At 37.9% G+C, this 21,952-nt stretch overlaps 1 protein-coding gene across 6 annotated transcripts in view; it reads right to left on the reverse strand.

Annotated features, from left to right (window-relative positions):
• The window catches only part of NAALADL2 (N-acetylated alpha-linked acidic dipeptidase like 2), a 504,203-nt gene that overhangs the window by 179,142 nt on the left and 303,109 nt on the right, over positions 1-21,952 (reverse strand). For all 6 annotated transcript variants that reach the window (XM_055723677.1, XM_055723680.1, XM_055723679.1 and 3 more), the window contains one exon: positions 10,557-10,707. In XM_055723677.1, the coding sequence (XP_055579652.1) occupies positions 10,557-10,707 (151 nt within the window). The remainder of the gene's footprint in view (positions 1-10,556; positions 10,708-21,952) is intronic.

Consider the following 21,952-nt stretch of genomic DNA (forward strand, 5'->3'; position numbering starts at 1 on the left):
TGATATCTGCTGTAAGAAAAAAACCTAACAACCTCCCAAGCAGGCAGCACAAGCATTTGTTCATTACGTGTTTTGTAAAGGGTGGTCCCTATAGCAAAATATTTTAAATAAATATGTAAATCATTATATCACTACTCCAAAAGATCTATGGCTTCAGTGAGTTTTTAAATAACCCAAGAGGGTTCACTCTTTCTTCCCCGCTAACTCAACAGACCCACCTGTTCAGCTATGTAAAATTAGCATATAAGGGGTACTAGAAATTACACACATTATATGCATATATTTGTTCTAATTGAAATCGAAACAGTTATCAAAGTTTCAAAGGGTTATTCAAATCATTCTTAGAGCCCAGCTTTGCACATGAGAAAAAGTGTCAGATAATAAAAACATCTGACAACAAACTGTTTCTCATTCCGGTATTGCACCCATCACAGAGCAAATATTGACTGGCATCACGGCATACAGGACTACTCCAAAAGTGCCGATGAAAGAAGCTTTGTAAACTGTGACTGCCTCCTTGTTACACAAATAATCCCACATTTACAAAATTCTTTTGTACTGCATGACTGGCTCCTGGCCATCTCTACCCACAAATACTTTTTTCAGTACTACCCGTTCCCAAAATGCAGCTCCATGCTTTCACAAAACAAACACCAGAGCATTTTAAATTGTTTTACTAGAGGACAGAACAGCTTTGCATCAAAACTGATGCAGTCTCTTACATAAAGGAGTCTTGCAACTTTGTACACGAATCTAACATCCCTTAATAGAAAGGAATCACCAAGCCTACAATCCTATTGAGTGTATTTAGGAATATCTCTATAGTGATTCATAACATCACACCTAAGGACCACACAATGGAGGTTAACCAGGCAGAGGAAGATCTTCCTATCCATGGAACACCATTGGACATGACGTCTTACTTTTTGCCTGCTCCAAATGCCTTTTGTAAGGCCACATTCTGCCATAACCTAAGAAACCTTATCTACCACTATCCTTCAGCATCCAAACTGCAGTAACAAGTGTAGCTCGTGATACTGAGAGGAATGAGAAAGGAAAGAAACTGCTTAAGAGAGCACCAGACAGAGGAAGATGTAAATTAACCCATCAGGGCAAGCCCTGATGTGGCTGGGAACGCTGGGTGATGAGCGAGCTCATGGATGTCATTGCAAGGCCATAAGAAGCTCAGAAATTTCATAGCAATGCGAAGAGGTTCATGAGGACATGACAAAAGCAAATATCATTCATATCACCTTCAAGCAGGAGGACCCAATATCAGCCATACATTAGTCCTTGGGAAGGTGATAGAGCAAATAATCTTGGAAATCATTTCCAAAAATATGAGGGACAGGAAGAACATCTGGAGTAGTATGAATGGATTTACAAAGGGAAAATCATGTCTGAGCAACCTGATAGCCCCCTACAATGAAACGACTGGCAAGTTTGAGAAAGATACAAAAGAGGGAGGAGTGGCTGATAGACCAGATGGAAGTGCTGTAATTCAGAGGGACCTCAATAACCTGGACGAATGGGCTGCCAGAGTCTCATGAAGTTCAAGAAAGGGAAAGGCAGCATCCTGCATGGGGAAGGAATAAGCCTACACACCAGTACCCACTGGAGGATGACCGGCTGGAGCACACCTTGACAGAAAACGACCTGTGGGTCCTAGTAGACAGTGTGAGGACGAGCCAGCAATGTGCCCTGGCAGCACAGGTGACCAACAGCAGCCTGGGCTGTATCAGAAAGAGCGTTGCCAGCAGGTCAAGGGAGGCGATTCTTCTCCTCCACTCATCACTGGTGAAACGACCCCTGGAGTCTCTACAGAAGCGACACAGACATTGTGGAGTGAGTGCAGTGAATGGCCATGAAGATGACTAAGGGGTTGGAGCATTCAACATATGAGGAATGGCTGAGAGATGTGGGATTGCTTATTCTTGAACAGAGAAGACCTGCAGAGATCTTACCTATGGGTGTAAAGACTTGATGGGAGTGTGAAAGAAGATGGAGCCAAATTATTCTCCAGTGGTATTCAGGGAATGGAGGAGGAAACTGAAATACACAAAATTTGGCTTAAGCATAAAGAAAGGTATTCTATGTGAGGGTGGTCAAGCACTGAAAGAGGTTGCCCAGAGAGGTTTTGACATGTGCCTGGAGATGCTCAAAACCCAACACAGTACAATGTCCTAGGCAACCTGGTCTAGTTGAGTCTGCTTTGAGCAGGCAGCTTGTACTTCAATGATCTCCACAGGTCACTTCCAAGTTCAACTAATTTATGATTTTTTTTTTTTTTTCCTTCTGGAAGAAGGGCTGTTATTCCTTTCCTGGCATCAGTATCAGAGACATCCAACCACTCCATGATACACCATGCTCTGGAGCACACTGTCACTGAAATCACCACCCCCCCACTCCCAATATGTTTAGATGGTTTTGACTAAATTTGATATATATACACTGATTACCCTGTCGTCTCATAAGCTTCCTGCACCACTCATATTGTTATTAGCTAACCAACTAAACCATCATCATACAACAGCTTCTCCTTTTTTTTTTTTTCCCTGCCCACTTCTCAGTCACCCTGGGTAGAGCATTCTTCTGTTTCTGAAGGGAAGGAAAACACTGAAAATCTGAAAAAACAATCTGAAAATGAAAAGTACAAGGAAAATGCTTCTGAAAATTGGCCAGACACAAACTGCGATGTATTACTTGTAGTGTTCTGCAGAACAGTGCTATACGATATGATAGCATATATTTATGTAACAAAAAATATTTTCCACATCTCCATTTTAAGATGATTAGGTTTTCTTCTAAGGGAGTTTCTACCTGTCTGGAAGTGGGAAGAGGTACTATTATCTTTTTTATGCAGCTGCTCTATAGAGTAAGCAGTGGGCTGGAACAGAGATCAAGTTGAATTAAAGATGGTTTGGTTTATTCTGTCTTGCAGCATTCAAACTGCACTAGAAAAAAATAATTATAAAACTAATTACAACTTTAATTGCTTAAACAATCACCCAGCTGACTTTATGGTGTTTTTGATGCTATGCAGGTGCACTTGCAGGTGTTAATTCTGCAATACGTAAGAGTTACACTGTAGTATCCCAACTTGCGCACAGGAGTGCTAAGAGGAGAAAATACCATTGTATTACACACACACACAAATATATGGGAAAGTTAAGAAACCTTTATTAGTAATTACAGTTCTTTTACTTATACATATCTATAAAGCTATACTATCTGCTTTATCTTCCTGTGAGGGATACCTAAACTGCTTTACAGTCATTCCGGTTCTGAAAATTTTCCCCTTAGCTTCTACATGGTCAAAATAATTTGGTTGAATCTGACCAGAATTTGTACTTCAAGACAGGTGTTTCTGGCCATTACAGCAGCATTAATAATTAGTACCACCTACCAGAAATGCCTGCTTTTTACTCTGAGGTGTATATTAGCTAGAAAACACAGTCATCTCCGAAACAGGTACTTGCTTTGTACATACAAAATAAATCAGTCAAAGGCACAACTAATAGTGAATTTGGTCCATTATGTTCAAAATGTTCACTTAAACCTTTTGCTTTTCCCTTCATTTCATCAGCTTTTAAACAGAAGGGGAAAAGTTCAAGTTTTGAAAATTTAAAAAGGAAATTAATGACTTTTAAAAATTCCCTTTCTGCTAAACAAAAACTAAAAACAAAAACAAAACTAAACACTATATTCAGCCTGAATTCACACACATAATCTGCCTCCCAGCATTTCTTTTAAAAGAATTTAACTCTTCATTGAAAAATGAACGGCCAGTTTTAAATCTAAGCTGCCTGAACAGCAATATTAAGAGAGAATCTTTTAAATTGTGACAAGCATAATTTTTCAGAATGTACAATATATCACCTGAAATGAAGATGGTGATAATTAGACTCAAGTATTAGAAATACATGAAAAATAGGCCTAGGAAAATGAAGCTGTTTTACTGTAATACTGTAACCAGAGGTTTGGAGCCTTCAAATAGAATTCTGCTGAAAAGATAACTTCCTACTGTTCTAAGCCCTTTCTGGATCCCCAAACACCAGCAATACCACTGTGGCTTGCTTGCAGTGGGGAGGTGTCATCATAACTTTGACATCAGTACAACCAAGTGTTTCAGTTGCAGTGAATAAAGAAATGTGTTTACAGACTGCAAATGGTAGAAACCTGGAACTGACTTTATTGGTTTGTTATTTCTACACGTTTTTTGCTCTAAACTCAGATTTCATGTACAATTACTGCCAAACTTTCCTGCCTATCTGCTAGATGCTGCTGCATAAAATTAATCTCAAGAAACATTAGATTAATTGGGTTTTAGGAAAAAGAGAATAAACAAATACAGCCCACCTGAAACACAACAAAGCCACTGAAAAAAGCTGTGAAAGATACAGGACTGGAAGAAACCACAATAATGGACAGAGAAGGGTGTTAAGTAACAAATTACTGTCAACAGAGCAAGTGGTCCATAAAACTGGCCTCTAGCTGACTGTCAGTTCAGAGTTTCACCGGTTCTTAAAATGCATCATTATATATTGCTAGATGAGCAAATGCACAACTATTCATCCCGCTACCTTTGCAAATAAAGAAACAAAAGTAATTCCTTTCCTGATCCACAAACACATAAATCTAGTAAAATATTTCTTTAATAATCTGTCTTTGGTCTCATATGCTTCTTAACACTCCCATATGGGAGTGCAAGGGGGTCCTCGAAACTTCCTGATGCTATAAAAAAAGCTTCCTGTCCTGGATTCTCAGCCCATGCAAAGACAATTGATTTCAAACAGACTCTGCAGGCACCTGTGTTTTTGTAGTAGCAGATTCCAATACAGCAGCTAGACTTACTGGCATACAGTGATGTTTGCTCTTCTGTAAGTACATAACAAATTAGCTTACTTGCACAAATTATAGTGAGCTGAAACACTGTATCGGTAAAGCTATGGCAGGATTATTTTCAATCACGACTGCACAAAAGATTTAAATATGCTAAAGTCAGTTGTGAGTAGCTTCAAAAATTTAAGCTGGACACCATTTAAAATGCTACTTTTGCTGGATGAGACAAAGTAGTTTCACTGGAAAACGTTCTGTTGAGAGTCAAGGCTGTTTAGCAGCTTGTCTGAAATGTCAAAAATACTGAGGAGTCCTCTCCAGCTTTCAAGATGTCAGGATGTATCTAGGAAGTATGTTTTCCACTGAACTAGTTCTGCTGGATAGGAAGCGGTTATTTCTTATTATTCAAATAATTTGGCATTTACCACTTGTACATTCCACTGCTGTTTTAAATTCACTGGTCTTTATAATTTTCTGTTTGAAATTAAGAAAAGTTTTGACCATATGTTTCATCATGGCATCAAGAGTAAAATGATAGAATTGTTGCTAGCAAACTATTGCAGTACTATTGGCAATAATTCCTTCCCTCCTCTTCTAATACTTTAATTGATAAAATCACTGTATTTTCAATTCAAATTTGTTTCCTCCCTGAAAGATAAAATTATAGGCAGCTTAACAGAAGATTAAATTGTTTCTGATATACTATACAGAAGTACACACACTCAAACATGTGAGCCTAAAATATCTTGATGTCCAACTGATTTTCTCAGATTAAATACATGCAACACCAATTGAAAGACAGACAGGAGGGAAAACTAAAACCCACAAAACCCAAAAAACTCAGATCATGTAATTTGGTACTTAAATACAAATTTAGTTATTTTATTGTATCCTGAGAAATATGAAAAGGCAGATCATGGATTCAGACACCTTTTGAACCCTTAGTGCTAGAAGTATTATTGAAAATCTGCTGAAATTATTACTTACAGTGCTCACTATTCAACAGCCAGTATTTTCCCAAGATTTACATCATTAGCCCAGATTTTTTTTTTTTTTTCATACAGAAAATAACACAGTATAGCTGATAAAGCACTGTAGTTGATAATGAAGTGTGGGAGGTTTTTTATGGCAAACACTAAAATTACACATAAGTAAAAAAATAAAATGATCAAGGGTATATGTAAACACACCCCCCCCAACCCCAAATCAAAATATGGCATTGTAAACTTTCTCCCCAGCTTCAGTCTTAATATAAACTTAAATAAAACAAAATGAAAAAGCCAAAAGTCTGAATGTAGACAGTCATTTTAAACCAAGTTATCTCTGTAGTTCATTTAGAAAGTAAACACAGCTTTTGAAAAAAAACATTAAAAATAATATTCCCGGGATCATTTCTGCAACAAATGCGTGCAAAGAGAAGCACAGAACTATCCTTGTAACTGTGTTTTGTTCTTTCAAAAAACAGACAAACCAGAGCTGAGGACATCTTGTAAGAAGTCATGATGATTTATAACAAAACATTTTAGAGCATACTGGTATGCATGCTTAAAACTTTTATACAGTGTTCTATTTTCCCGTTAACTTCTGCTCAGCTGTTTGTTTCAGAGGAGTAAAATATGAAGTAAAGGACAGTAAGGACAAATTCAGATATGAGGCAGGAAGCACATAAACATACAGAATCAAAGGGCTGACTAAAAATAAAGCAGGCATACATTTCCATCACAGCATGTACTTACCAATATTCCAAGTAGTTGCAATAGTTCCCTATATTCACTGCAGAATAACTGGCTAAGCTCAACTAAAGAATGACATGACTAGAGTTTATTAAAAAAATATATAAATTATGAAAAAAATAATTAAAAATAAAGATTTTATGAATCATATTTGGTGTCCTTTAACTTTTGCTGTAATTTATCAAAACATGAAGAACACTGTGTGGTGGGTCAACCTTGGCCTGCTCCCTGACATATCCCCAGCCACAGTCTCACTCCCCATGCTCAACAGTATGGAAAAGCTTATTGGTCAAGATAAACAGGGAGATCACTCTTCAATTACCTCTGCAGGCAAAACAGTGTCAACAGCTGCCAATTTAAACAGATCTGGATAGTAAGAAACAAAACAAAAAAGATCAAACCAGCACCTTCACCCTGCCTTTTTCTAGGCTCAAGTTTCATTCCCCTGCCTGTTCAGAATTCTTGCCCTTTCTTAAATACATTTTCAGAGGCACCACCAACTTCGCTGATAGGCTCAGCTGTGGCTGTAGTGGACCAACACCTCACCAATTCCTCCTCTTTCCTGCAAAAAAAATCCTCTGAAAAAAATCCTATTAGCAATGTTTGAGGAGTAATGTCAATTCCTCTACCAGAATAATATTCACTATTCGGAATTCTAGGGACGCTGTGCATTTTCCCCGTGCTACTATGATTATTCACCCAAATCCCTGTAACACGGCTCACATGACCAGCTAGCTGTTAACAATGACCCGAAGCATGGACTACTTCCAGATATACCACTTTGCCTTACTATTTGCTTAACAGTACTCTAAAAAAACATTACACTTGAAACTCCAACCGATAGCATAAGATTCTATTTTACAGGTGTTATATTTCAGCATTTTTAGGCTAACAGTGTTTTCTATGATGCTGTCTGAATTCTCCATGAAATTCTATTCCACTACTGCACAGAAAGGGATTCTATTATGAGGTACCTTATCTCAGGGGCAGGGTTCTTAATGCTTATCACAATAACACTTTTCGATTTGCATACTAGGATTGACAAAGAGGTTCTATCCATATTTGTTTACTGAGCCATTTTCTGTGTGGAAACAAATGTGGTTTAAAATGGCTCTGAAGTCTAGCAATGGAGAAATCTAATATGTGTCTGCCAAGCAAAGGTAGGTGAAAGAAGTGCAGCATTCAGAAAGTCAAAATGAAGGGGGGGGGAAGTAGGTGGGGGAAGTCACTCAAGTTTTTTGCTATTCTTCTGTTTTCAGGATAATTTTTGCCACAGAAGTGTCTCATTTTGCTCTCAAACTTCTCAGTCCCTTGTGTTTAATTCCTTGAGTCCCGCCCATTGGATCTGTTTCATTTCAAGATCAGGAAGAGGGAAGAAAGATTTCTGAAAATGGAGGATACCAGTCTTTGGCAATCAGTATCAGCAAGACAGAACGGATGCTCAGAAAGGCTCGTATCATTGTTTCAGGACTGATATGATGTAGGATTGGGAGAGTCTTAAGAACAGAAGAATTATCAAGGCTTCCGAAACTTTTACATAAGTGCTGTTCACTTCCCTTTCCACACTATTATTTTTTTTCCTTTTATCAAACAGTGATTAAAAAAAATCGTTCAACTGATAGGTAGTAGGCATCTCAAACCCATCCTCAAGCTATTTCTGTACATTCTAAAATGATTCATATGCAGAGGAATTCATGAATTAGGAAATTTGAGCTAAAATCTCACGAGAACTCCAAAGTTCTCTCTGAATTATTACATAAACCCCATTTGAAAATGCTGTCAACTTTGCAAAGAGACCTGTAAATGCTATCATTTCCTGAAGGTTTGGTGGGGGTTTTTTGTTGTGGTTTGTTTTTTTTTTCCCCCTAGGAAGAAAACTGAAGTAGTTCAATACTCTGATGCCACAGAGAAATTTGTTTTCAGACTAAAAGAATGCAAGAAACATAGGCAGTAGCATGAAAATACAAGTTTTGTACCTTTCATTCATCTAATACAAGCATAACTTTGGATCACTCAGCTGGAATTTCTTAGTAAAAGGGAGAATGGTGGTAGGAGCAGTCTCTGAGACTGTAATAGTAACAGTTCTTTTGGCAATCTGTGAAGTACAGATGGTATCAAAGATATGCCAATAACTTAAGCAGGAGCCTCCAATAAAATCTCTTGTAGTGCATGTTATACTCTGTGAATCACAGAGATAGGGGCAACCCTGGGTATCTGGCACTTACGTTCTACCTGTAGTCAGTTTAACTACCTTACACGCAAGCATATCTCTCAGGCAAAAGTCTGTGCTCCAGAGGTATTTGTATTCGTCCCAGGCATAAGTTACCTCTAACCAAATTGATTCATATTTTCCAGAGAAGAAAATCATCATCAGAAACACAGAAATTACTTCCATCTGATCTACCTTCCAGTGACATAACCATAACAAAGAGTTTCCTCACATGTTCCTTTGAACTCTTTCCAGATCAAAATATAAATGATTTTAGGAAAATGAGAGCCTCTTCTTGTTTATGAATGTTGCTCAGAGACTTAAAACCACAGACAAACCACACTAAGGGTTATAGCAGAAACAATCAATGTACTTTCATCACCACTTTCCATATAATTAAGCTTCTTTTTCTCAAACTGGAGATTGGAATGCACACTGCCAATGAGATAATTTACTGATGGAAAACCAACGCATAAGGTTTAGACACTGAAATGGCATCTTCATGTTGATGTATCTGTTTTAATTAGCTTTACTTTTCATGAAGAGTAAATAAAACATCAAGGAGTCAGCCAGACAGATAAGCAACAAACTGTTTTTCAAATAGTTCCATGAAATGAGCAAGAATAAAGCTTGAAGAGTGTTACATTTACCTCTGTAGCTCCCAGGGCACTTTTAAGAACACTGGGTCAGGTACACTGAGACACTGAGAAAATGTGCAATTTCTTTCCCACTGAGCTGTCAAGGCATTCATGCTGTGAATAGCTAACACCCTTCTTTGACAACCAGGCAAATATTTCTATTTTCTGCCATTCTAGTCATGAAGTATCTCAGTGTTGCCTCAGTTGATTTAGTGCCAATTCAAGTCAGACTTTAGATGTCTGAGCTAGTAACCAGACCAAATATTCTTGATGAAGCCTTGTCACAAACTCATAGACTGCTGCTTAATACATTTCCAAATAGTTAGATAGTAAAAGGGGTTGTAAAGCTGAAAAGGCAGCAGGGAAGCAGAACACACATTCACTGAACTGTCAGAACAGAGATTTAAGTAGCACATACGAGTCAAATATGCTGCTGCTTCTATTTATTGTTAGCATTGCTTTAAAAAAACCAAAAAACAAAACACACCTTAAACTTATAAAAGGCTATGTAGTTCCTTAAAATCATTTCTTTATTTCCCATACTTCGACAACACATGTCTTTAGAGAAGCACAAACTGATAACCAAGTCTAGCCAGGCAGAACTGAGATGAGGCTAAATGAACACATTCTATTCAAGTGGTAACAGCACATAGATACTATGAACATTATTTTTTCTTAAATCTTTTACCATATAAATTTCTGATTGCATTGCACTTGCATCCATGCACCAAAGTTTCCATTACCAAGACCATGAAACTGGAATATAGAAGGAAGGGAAGAATACTTCTTTCAGTTGGGACAGAGCCCGTGGAACCTGCTCAAAAACCACTGAATTAGTATTTCACAGGTTTGTTTTTTTTTTCATGGGTTAGGAATAAGCAGGCCGGAATAATGGTTCAGTGTGTGTATACACAAATAGAAAAAAGCAACAAAATAAATTATTCAGAGTACAGGCTTTGTGCTAAGAGTTTAGAGTAAAGCACTTTTGAGATTGAATGCCATCCTTTGAGCATTACAGTGTTCTCTTACTGAGTTTCTCTTTCAGGCAGAATTTTGTTGAGTGTTTTAAATCCCATACTTAGAATCTACAAAGAATTAAAATGACCATTAACTGAATGTGCCTTGAACAGTACTTACCAATGCTGGCATAACCAGGTGTTGATGGATCTCCTCCACTATTCAAGGAAACCATAAAAGCTTTATCATCAAGATCTGTAGTCTTTGGTAAGTCACAAGGATCGATGTAAAGAAGAACACCACCAAATCCTGCATCTTCTAACAGAGAAAGCTGAGGGAACAAAACAACATAGGTGACAATTAACAACAACTATGTCAGGACACATTATTTATTTTAATTACTGTTGAGATAGAGGCTTTGTCACATATCAGGGTCTCACCAACTATGCTATGCACAAAGCAAATAAAGACAGGTGCAGCTCCGAACTGCTTGTAATATAAAACATCAGTTATGCTTTGAAAAGACAAAATCAAACCCTGAAGCACTAAAGGCAAGTCATGTTTCCCAAATTCCTGTCAAAAGCCACATTCAAAGCCTAATGACAAAAATAATTCTTATTTTTAAATTATATGTAGCATTCTTCCTGTTGAGGAAACAGTGCTAACACTCACTACAACTGCATTTGAGATTTGCAACTGTTCCATCTTCAACTCTTTCATTGTGACAGTCAGACAAGGCTGGTGTGTTGGAGACTATATTCAGATGAGGCACTGGCATTCAGTAATGTACACAAAGAGCTACAAGTGGAGCCACCTTTGTCCCAACTCATTGGACACTTGCTAGACATACAACCGTAACATATTTTTATGTGATATACATAACACCTTGAAAATGCCTTAGTTGTGAAACTAGTCTCATTAAAACATCTTCAGTAGATCTTCCGTATTTCCCATATTACTAGCAGTACGACATTCCCGCTTAACTTACCTCTTCAAGGACATGCATAAGTGCAGTCTGCCACAGGATTTCTGGACACAGTTACTCTTCAGTCAAGAAAAAAAAAACCAAAACGTGTTTACAGAATTAAAAGAAAAGAAAAGAAAAAAAAAAAAGGCGCAGTACAACTTGCTCAAACCTTAAGAGTCTGGCTTCTGTCAGACAGTTTTTATTCTGTCTCATCAGAACATCACAGCTTGAGTTGGTAATGGTAACTAGCCTTTCCAAAAATCTATAGATCTGGGGCAGCAAATCAGGCAACTTCCCCAAAGTCAAGGACAAAAGAATCCAAGCACCTTCACTTGCAGGAGCCTATAGATCAATTCTGTCTGAAAAAAAATCTGGTTTTCTCTTTCATAGAGAATGGAAAAATAAAGGGATTTTATTCTGAATCATATGAAATCAAATTGTAACGTCACAAATACTCCCATGAAATGAGATGACCTTTCTGTGTCATGCTCTGCATATTTGGAATTGACTGAAGACTACAAAAGTGACACAAAACTACATTAATTTTTCAGACAGTAGTAATTGTGGTATTTAAGGATTATCTTTCTATTCAGTATGCTCTACTGATGGCTTTCCAAATAGCTCCAAGTGGTCTGAGGAACGCTTGCAAGTACATTAGGTTTCTGGACTACACAGATCTGATTCTTTAGGAACCCGAGAACTCATTACTATACCTCCATTTCTCAGGTCAGTTGTCCTTCTTCTGTATTTTAGACCCTTCATTTTTCTTCTGTGTGTATACATACATATATATATTTGATTTATTTCCTAGCTGTCGGTTTTAAGAATTGTTTATGTGTAGTTCTCTGTGGCTTTACAAGTATGTAAATTACATGAATATACGGCATTTGGTTTAAGCCTCAAAAGCGTCTGATGTTTAGTTCTGCTTTTCTTGAAAATTAAGATGGGGAAAAAAAATGTAACAAAATAGCAGCGTACTATTTGCCATTTCTATAAGTAAACATGTAATTATGTGATTCACCAAAATTTTAACACTGCAGTCTGAATTCAGATAAACACATGTAAGTGAACCTATGAATCACCTGTGTAATCTTACATACCTTATTCAAAGCAAACCCTAGATGAAAAGGGATAGTGTCTTTGAAAGAACTCTATTCAGATGAGTGTGCAGAGTCAGAACGTGACTAGCACAGTTAAAAATGTAAAAGAATAAAAATGTATCACAGTCCTTAAATGTAACAGAGGCATAAACATTTCCAAAATGGTAGGTTCATTTATTATGGTATTGTTCTGTTTCCAAATCACTTTCATATGCATACATTTAGCCAGGATTTACAAAATCCAGGGGGTGGGGAGACTATAGGAAGAGCAGGATGCATCATAGCTAAATGATGTAATAGCCAGAATTTAAATTAACAATTGTCTTTTCCTGCATCCATATCCAGTACCTTTTTATTCATCTCTAATCTTAATAGCATAGAAGATACAGAATACAGATGCAGTGTTTTCTGGGTTTTTTTAAAAAAAAGTTTTAAAAACTTTGTACTTAATCACTATTAAATTCCTGTTTCACTGAGAGAAGGTAACCACACGGTTGTTATTCACAAAGTGCAGCAACCACTGCTGCCATGGCTACAATCTCTAGTAAGGAGTTGTGTTGTTCACATGAAGTTACAGAACAGCTTTCAGATTTCAGCTATAATTGCTGCCTTTCAACTTTGCAATAGTGACATCACAACTACGCCAACAAAAAATTAGTACTGTTGCTTCCATCTTCATCTTAAATAAGTCAACACCTTAACAGCCATAAAGAGCCCTAGCACGAAGAATCTGAGGAAGAGGTTGTTTACATGGCTAAAGATTGTAGATTATGTCCCTTCAGGTACACTGGTACACATCTGTTCAAACCAATGGATTATTTTAGATGGTAGAACCAACCAACAACAGAATCTGCTCCTTATGGTTTTAGGTGTATGCGTCCTCCCTCTCCCAAAGCCGCAGACGTGTCAGAATAAAAGGGAAACAGCAGAACCCTTGACAAGAAAAGAGATACTGATGCCCATTGTTAACCCTTTCATTGTTTATGGCTGCTTAAATCTTCAGTTTCTAGACTCACTTTAAACCACTAACTCTTTCAATCCAGTACATGAAATTACCCCAAAAAGCATTCCCAACTCAGTTTAATCTCATGAGACACTTGCTGCTTTATAAAAAGCTCTGTCACATACATGGGGACAGATCAGCCTTGTAAACTCTACACACCTTAAGGCACTATTAAATTACCCTTTAAAGATGATGCGGCTGAAGCAGTGAAAAGACACATCTTTAAGTAGTGACTAGTGATTTTGGAATCCTTCATTTTAACTCAGGGATCTCCTTATATAATAAGGTACTGCTTGAACAGAAAGTACAGTAACTATAACATCGATAGCTTTAGATACATTAAGAGGGCACACTAATAACACATTGTGGACATAAGAACAAGATAACTGATATGGAAGAGTAAACGCAACCAATTCTTTATACAGGCAGACTCCAGTAGTCTGAAGAACTTGGTTTTGCCCTAACAGGAAATCTCAAAGGTACTTCTCCATTTAACTGCACCACCTCTGAATGCCGCAGAGAAAACATTTATCTTTTGTATTGACACGCAGGTAACAGAGACCAGGTCTGCACTGCACACAGGAGCCAAGCTTTACTGTTTGGCGTTGGCCACAAACCTACTGACAAATAGACATTAGGTTAAAAATAGGGAAGCTGAGCATGACTCTTCGCTGGAAAGCAGGGGGCCACTACCTCTCACACCTGACTTTAATGTGTTGTATCTCATCTGAGCCTAGCGTGTGCCTGAACGAATGCTTCATCAGGGGGGTTATGTTAGTGATCTGAATACAGAAACAAACCTACAAAAGAGAAGAGACTACAGCCTCTCTGTATGAAACTCCAGCATAAAGAGTAAGAGCTGCCCTGTCATAAACAGGGAAGCAATGCAGCAGGTACCGGCCTCAAGCTGTATTGTTATCTTTCAGCTGAGAGCAAAGTCTACCTTGCTGAAGATCATTTCCCCTGGTCTCCTCTTTCCAGCTGAGACTATCCTTGCACCTCCCAAGCATCAAAAAGCAGAACAATTGGGTAATCAGGCATCATCCTTGTCCAGAGAGCACATTGGACAGGTTTCCTGCTAACCATGAAGCCTCAAAGGATTAAAAACATGCACATTGAGGCATGTAGCTGTGTAAGTAGTACTCTGGCTTTTTAGCTGAAAATAAAGCCTGACAGCATCAGCACTGTTCTGATGTTCTGTTCATGGGAGCCACATCTGGGGTTGAGTTTGAGCTGCCATCTCCCAGGCAGAGAGCAGAAAAGCACATCACACTTTGGTCTCATCTGGATCACAGCAAGTAATAGTGTAGAGATAGCTAAGAAAGGGCTTCCTAACCTAGTCACTCAATGAAATCGAAAACCCAACCTTCTCTGATTCATCAAGACCCTAATGGCTTAAAGACAATTAAATGACCACAACATCTTTTCTCTCCCTTTAGCTGATTCCAAGTAATAGTCTCTTTACAAACAATTTACAACATAGTAATGCACGATCAACAGATGAGGAGCACCACAACATATTATATTCCGAAAAGTGAGGACTAATGATGATTAGTAACACATCGGGGAAAAAAAAACAAAACCAAAACCAAAACAAAACAAACAAAAAAACCCCCACAACCAACAAAAAACAAAAAACAACAACACACCTGATGTGGTAACTGTGGATTCCATCAACCTACCAATTACATATTAAAATAGCTTCTCATTACTAGCAATTTTTCCCACTATATTTGCAAATGGTCCCACGATATGGCCAAACCTTCAGACAACCTTTCTGTGCCACTGTCTAGACAGTTCTTCGTCTTTGTGAAACTTTTTTACAATCAGTCATGCTGCTAAATGTGCAGACCGCTACAGTATCAGCATTGCTGTTTGTCTTCCTTTCTCTCCTGCGGAAAGCCATCTCTCTTCCCTTTATCCCTCCCCTACAGTTGTACAGGCTATGCTTTATAAGGCATAATACCAGCCCCGTTAACTGATAAAATACCACTTCTGTAACACTTCTTTGGTCTGGTTTCTATGCTTGTCTATTTATGTGACTTGATCCACAGTAATGATTGAACCACTGGCACAGAAGACTTACATGACAGGAGGAAATATCTCAGTATATTTCTACAAGTTTAATGAAAATGGGATATTGAGTAGACAAGAGGCAGATCCTGCTAATGCACCACACTGCAAAGGCATTAATAAAATCTGGAGAGCTTACCCCTTAATGGAAAGGGGGAAAACCATGCAAGAAATCACAAGAGAGAGTGTGACAGATTGAAAAGGATACAGAAACTTGGACCGTGATTTAGACATCATAAAATCCAACTTCAAGAAACAAAGTGAAAAACCTGTTCACTAACCCATGGAAAAACTTGTTGGTTTATCAAATGATACATTATGAAGAATAATGCAGTTCAGTACAGGATATATTGTTTTACAATTCTATGTAATAAGTGACTGTTGTCATGAAAGTTTCTATCCTTACACAAAACAAGTAGCACTAACACTGTCTGGAAAAGTTAATTTAAATGACAGCGACTTCCAAATGCATTTCACTACTTGTATATACATCTAAAAGAGTTTTTCAGCATGTTATAAATCAAACTCTAGTGCTGGGGCGGGGATCAACCAGATCTCTTCAATTTACTATAGGTTCCCTTCTGTTACATTTTACTTCGCAATACTGGGTTCAATGGAAATCAAGTGTCATTTTTTTATTAGATCTAATTCTGTTTTCAACTACATTACATAAGCATTCAGGTTTTCAATTGTTACATAATGGTTAAAATGTATCAGTAAAAAAAACCAACACAAACTAGCTGAACAACAGTATTTAAGATTTCTTTTTCACTTCGTTATCACATATTTTCAATACTATCCTAGTATAATTTAAAAGTCTACATTTCAAAAACACCTGTAGCACACCATGCTGTTTCACATCAAAAGTGCCTCAAAACATAGTTTTCATCTTCAGAAGGTATTCATGTGCATGTATTTCACATTACTGAAAGTTGTGCCTTGGCTGTATCCTCACTCCTGTACATAGATACATACATTAATAAATAGTATTAGGGTGTTCATTGAAACTACGTACATGTTTCTGAGGCCCTTCTACTGTCTTACTACAACATGGCAGCAAGAGGCTCTTGTGTAAACCAGAATCAAAGCAATTATGCTGTACACCAGAAGTTTCCGATTGATGTCAGTTCCATGAAGATTATATACCCAATCTCTGTGAAATTATTTATATTAAACCCTGGAAATTCCAGTCACTATCAAAAGTAACAATAATTAAAAAGGAACCAAGACTCTCTGGAGAGGGGGTATACCAAGGCAACAAAACTTTAAGTAGTAAATTAAGCAAGTATTTATCTTCTTTCATAACTTTTATCACCCATTTTATTGTAAAAAAAAAATATAAAAGGCAATATATATATCAAGATATGTCTATGTCTGGCAAAGTAACAGAACCCTAAAAGAAGAGATTAAACATGCTTTAGCTACAGGCACATATAGAATGTTTAAGCACAGGAGATTTTTAAGCTTAATAGAGCAGTTTGCACTCCTTAAATACACACCCCAAATTAAACAAATTATATTTTACACAATGTCTGTGTTAGTGTAAATGACATCACAGTTCATTAGACTACAAAGGCCTTTAACTGTCAGCTACTGACAGTACAGCAAAATTCATACTGGATGACTATGTTTTTAGCCTAGCATACAACCTCTTCCATACCACTTCAGGCCAAAGTTTTCCTCTTCCTAATGCCAGATTCATAATAGCACTGCTTACTAGAAGTCCATTCAGGTGTTAACACAGTAAAACCTGGACATAATGCATTAATGAAACAAAACCTTCTTGGATATTCTCACTTATATGTTGATTGCCTGTATATACTTGTCATCCCCTTTTCTCCACCTCTTACACACAAAAATGCATGCAGTATTTTATATTCAAGGTCATAATACATATGGACCATTGGAAAAAAAAAAAAGATTCAAACAATACAAAACAATATTTCAGAGGCAAAGGTAAAATATCTCAAACATGTAAGAAAAATACATACATATACCTATTACATATTCTGTTCCAGGTTAAACATTCATAAAAATTTACAGAAGTTCTATCTCCTATTGTCATTATACCTCAATGAAATGACCAGAATTAAATGACAAATAACAGTAGCTAGTTTTTAACTACTGCATTTTCAATTCACAGTGCAACATGCAAAACCCATGGTTCATTAAGCTGAGACACAACTTTACTAGCTGGACAGGTTACAAGTTATTAATTACTCTTTTCTACTGAAGCTCCAATTAAAATCATGACGCTCTGAAAGGATCTCCCATCTAATTTTACTAATTGGCAGTATGTAAAATCACCAAGCAAGGGGAAAGGGCCATTGAAACTGCTGGAAGACTTCACTGACAGAACATCTTCTTATTTCTTAAACAGATTGTTAGAGTAGAAAAATAAGACTTTGCATACTGCACATTTAATTAGATGCCACTGTCCTCTCAATTACGCACTATAAGACAGATTACTTGGAAGATGCAGTAGTAACACGAACAAGACTCAGTGAAGAAAAAACCCACCTAGATACACATACCTTAATTTTTATATCACTCATCCAAGTTGCATATTTTTAACAGGTAAAGTGGGCAAAGATCCAGTTTGGCTTCCGCTTTATATTTTAATATTGCACTTAATGTTCAATCATGCTTCTATATTTCCCATCACAGAGATGCAGGGACAGCATCCAAAATAATTCTGTGTTAAAACTCTATCTAAAGAAGTTTTGGGTTTTGCTGATCAATCCTCAAGGTGCTATGTTAAGATAGTAAAAGATGGAGGACACAGCCAGTTTAATGGCTGACCACATGGGGATGATGAAAAGAAATACATCTTTCCTATTCAACTTGAACACTGCCCTTGTCTAAGGAATGACACTATTGCTATATTGAAGAAACAGGACTAGGAAAAGGGTTAAGCTAAGTAAAACTTCAAAAAGCTAGAAATGCAGACAATGGGGATCTGATAAATTACAGGCTATTCCCATAAAAGTCTTAGAAGGTAGAAAACATACTCCATTGAATTCAAGAAATTACACCTGACATAGAGTGCAATACATATGAACAGCAGAAGATCAAATACTTGGTTTGCATCATGGCAAGAACTTTAAAACTCTGATTTACTTACTATCAGAGAAACATGCAGTGCATTTATTTGAGGAAAGACTCTGACATGCATGCCTATGCTTTTTTCAAGGCATTTTTATTAATCAGTTTCTAAATTGAAACTGTCCTTCAAAATTTTAAATTTACAGAATTTGGTCATTTTCATTTCTAAAACTGATTTATAAGGAGAGGAGATTTCCCCCTTGTATTTCCTGGATGTCTGATAGAATATGGGAGAAAAAGGAGGAGGGAATGCAAGAAGCCTTAGAATATCAATCATAACAGCCTGCATAAGTGATGGGGCTGTATGGCAGTGAGGAGCAAGAGCTGCTTTGTACACAATATACCATCAGTTATATTTTTAACTACATTCTTTCAGATAAGTGCTATTCAAGGGCAGAAGACTTGTAAATTTGCACTAACCACAAGAAAACTGGTTTGTGAAGGGTCATGAGTAACAGCTTTTAGAAGCAAATAAGTTAAGTTGTTTATTCTTAGTGTGACTAACTAAAAAAGAAACTACTGGAGGGAAGTAAAATAGGCTTCAATGCTCCTAGCCCATCAATTTGGAGTAGTATTAAATCTCCATGCTAGTTCAACCCCTGTTCATGTTAGATGTGCTATGGGGAGTCCTTAAAATCCTTTGACCCCAGTAGAATTGCTCTTGCAGCAGAAGAGCAACTAAGCTGTCATGCAATGAAATGTGCATACCCAGCCTTCCCACAGATATCTCTCAAACACCAATTATCCATTACCATACGTATAGCTGACCCTTTTCATTCTCTGAGGCAAACAAGCAAACAATAAACCCCCCTCAAACATAACAAAATCATGTTCTAACATGTCCCACATGTTCTAATGATGCTGGCCTGAATCCCTGCTGGAAATTACTCCCTATAGCTAGGGATGTTGTCTGTGACACAGCCATGTCATTTCCTATGAACTACATTCAAAAGCTGCAGAACGGCCACCTTGTCCAGAGTACCTGCCTTTTGTAATGAAGCCCAGCAGCACTGTCTGAACATGGATAAGATGGCATATAGCCACAAAACAAAAAAAGGAAAGCAAAGAAAACACAAGAGAGGCAATCAGCATGGGGAATCACAGCACCCATGCGAAGAGCAGCAGCTTCTACAGTGCAAAGCTGATGGAAACACCAACAAAAGGAATAAAATGCTGAATAAATTAGAGCTACCATAAACTGGTAGAACTCAAACTGGATGAAGAGTTTCCAAGCACTCATGTGTAATGCTGAATCACAATTCAGCTTGTCATCTACTAGTTTGAGTGGAAATCTAGGCATTAGCCTCTGGACTGCCACAGTAGTTGAGGAAAAACTACTTGCAAATTCATCCTGGCCCCCTGCCTCTCTAACCCAAAAAACAGGTTGGCTTAATCCTGTAATCCTTGCACAGAAAAATTTTTAACGTCATGTTCCTAAACGTGGTATTAAGCTTACAAAGAACTAAATGCTTTGTCCCATACTTCTTCCTATTTGCTGTCTGCTCATCATCTATACAGTTTTATCAAAGAAAAGTAATTTGTTACACATCGGCAGTTTTTAAAAATGGAATTTTTCACAATAAGGTACTTGGACAATTAAACGTAAGCCAGATATACTGCCAGTTCCCTACATGAGATTTTAGGAACTTTTAATACAAATTGAGTGCATATTTTATTGCCAGATTTTGCTTACCACTGCTAAGAAATTTGCAATGTTCAATCTAATTAAAAATGAAATTGAACTACAGTTCCCTAGAAACAAGGGCTGATTGGACTCAATAAGCTTTACTTAATTTATTTCAGAAACAAAATAATTGAATTGCTTACAGTTCAGAAAAAAATCTTCATTATTTGATGAGTATATAATACAAACCCGTTCATATTGCTATTGCATTCCTACATCTTCTGGAAATACTACTGACTTTTAAAAAAGCATGTAGAGGAGCACTGTATGTATAGTAAGTGTTAAATATTCAGTAAACATTAAAAAGAAGAAACAAACAGACTGGATGAATGTCCAGATGAGCAACCTCCAAAAAGCCAATAGCATTCCATTGTTCATACTGAAACCGCTGTTTCTGATTATGTTTATGGTTATTTCAGTCTATGTTTAGACTCTATCATAGAGAGAATAGAGCTGAAGATCTGTCATACAAAAAACAATTACACAAAGATATAATCTTGGTAAATTATCAGGAATAAACTGATTAGACCCTTAGCTGTATTTATACATTCTAGTGAACTTTTAATTCAGAATCCACCAGCCAGTATAGCTGGTCAGAAGCCTGAGTCAAATCTGCCAATATCCCCTTCCTTTTTTTTTTTTTTTTAATATTTACTTAATTTTTGTTTTCCTACCACTAGAATGATGAGGTAAAGACAGCAGATGCAATTTGCATTGTTCCCAGCATATGGCACTTATCCAGAAAGCCACGGCTTCAGGTTTACATCACCTTCCTGCACCTCATGCCAGGCACAGAAACCACAGCAGGTTTCCTCTGGTGAGGAGGCTGCAATTTCACCGTTCCAGAAGCTGTACTGTTCACTGCAATCATTTAGGGCACCTAGTCTCAACTTCAGGGAGGTCTCATATCTCTGCAGCCCACGTCTCCTCACCGCTCTGGAACCCTGCAGCCCACGTCTCCTCACCACTTTGGAACCCTGCAGGAAGCTCCCAGCCAGGAGCTGCCCCAACCACGAAAGCTTACAGCAGCCCAATGTTCGGTATCAGCTTGGTTGTGTACTACAGTACCTGGCTTTACTTCAGATCTCTTGTAAGCACTGCTGAACTACCTAGTGCCTCGTACTCAGAGCAGGACATGAGGAAGAACATTGCTGCCTTTGCACTTTGCCACACTGGGTTTCCACAAAGGCGGCAAACGCATTCAGAAACATAAACCTCCCCGCTGCAACCTTCTGTGGCAAACACGGCTCGCTTTGCACTGCAGGACAGCCCCCGCCTGAGGATGTGCCATGAGTGCTGCCAGTGGCGCTTCCCACCCTAACCAGCCCCCGCCCTGCCTGACAGCCCTCACCTCCCCTTCTGGAAGCTTCTGAGCTGCCGGGTGGATTATCTGAGGCAGCATGTGCAGGAGGGCTCAGCCAATCCCGCCCGTTCTGGGGATGGAGTGTTCCCTGATCGGTGCACTGAGACCCGTCGGCTCCTGCTGCTCCTGGCCTGGGCCAGGGGCTGTGGGGGCTCCCTCAGATGACGGACACCATTTTCCTTGGTTTAGGAAAATATATGTTTCCTCTCATTTTCTGCTGACCATAGCAATAGTGACATACTAAGTCAACGCTGTTCAACAAGGAGAGGTTAGACTGCAGT

This window comes from Falco cherrug, chromosome 11 (assembly GCF_023634085.1).
Source record: "Falco cherrug isolate bFalChe1 chromosome 11, bFalChe1.pri, whole genome shotgun sequence".
Taxonomy (NCBI): Eukaryota; Metazoa; Chordata; class Aves; order Falconiformes; family Falconidae; genus Falco; species Falco cherrug.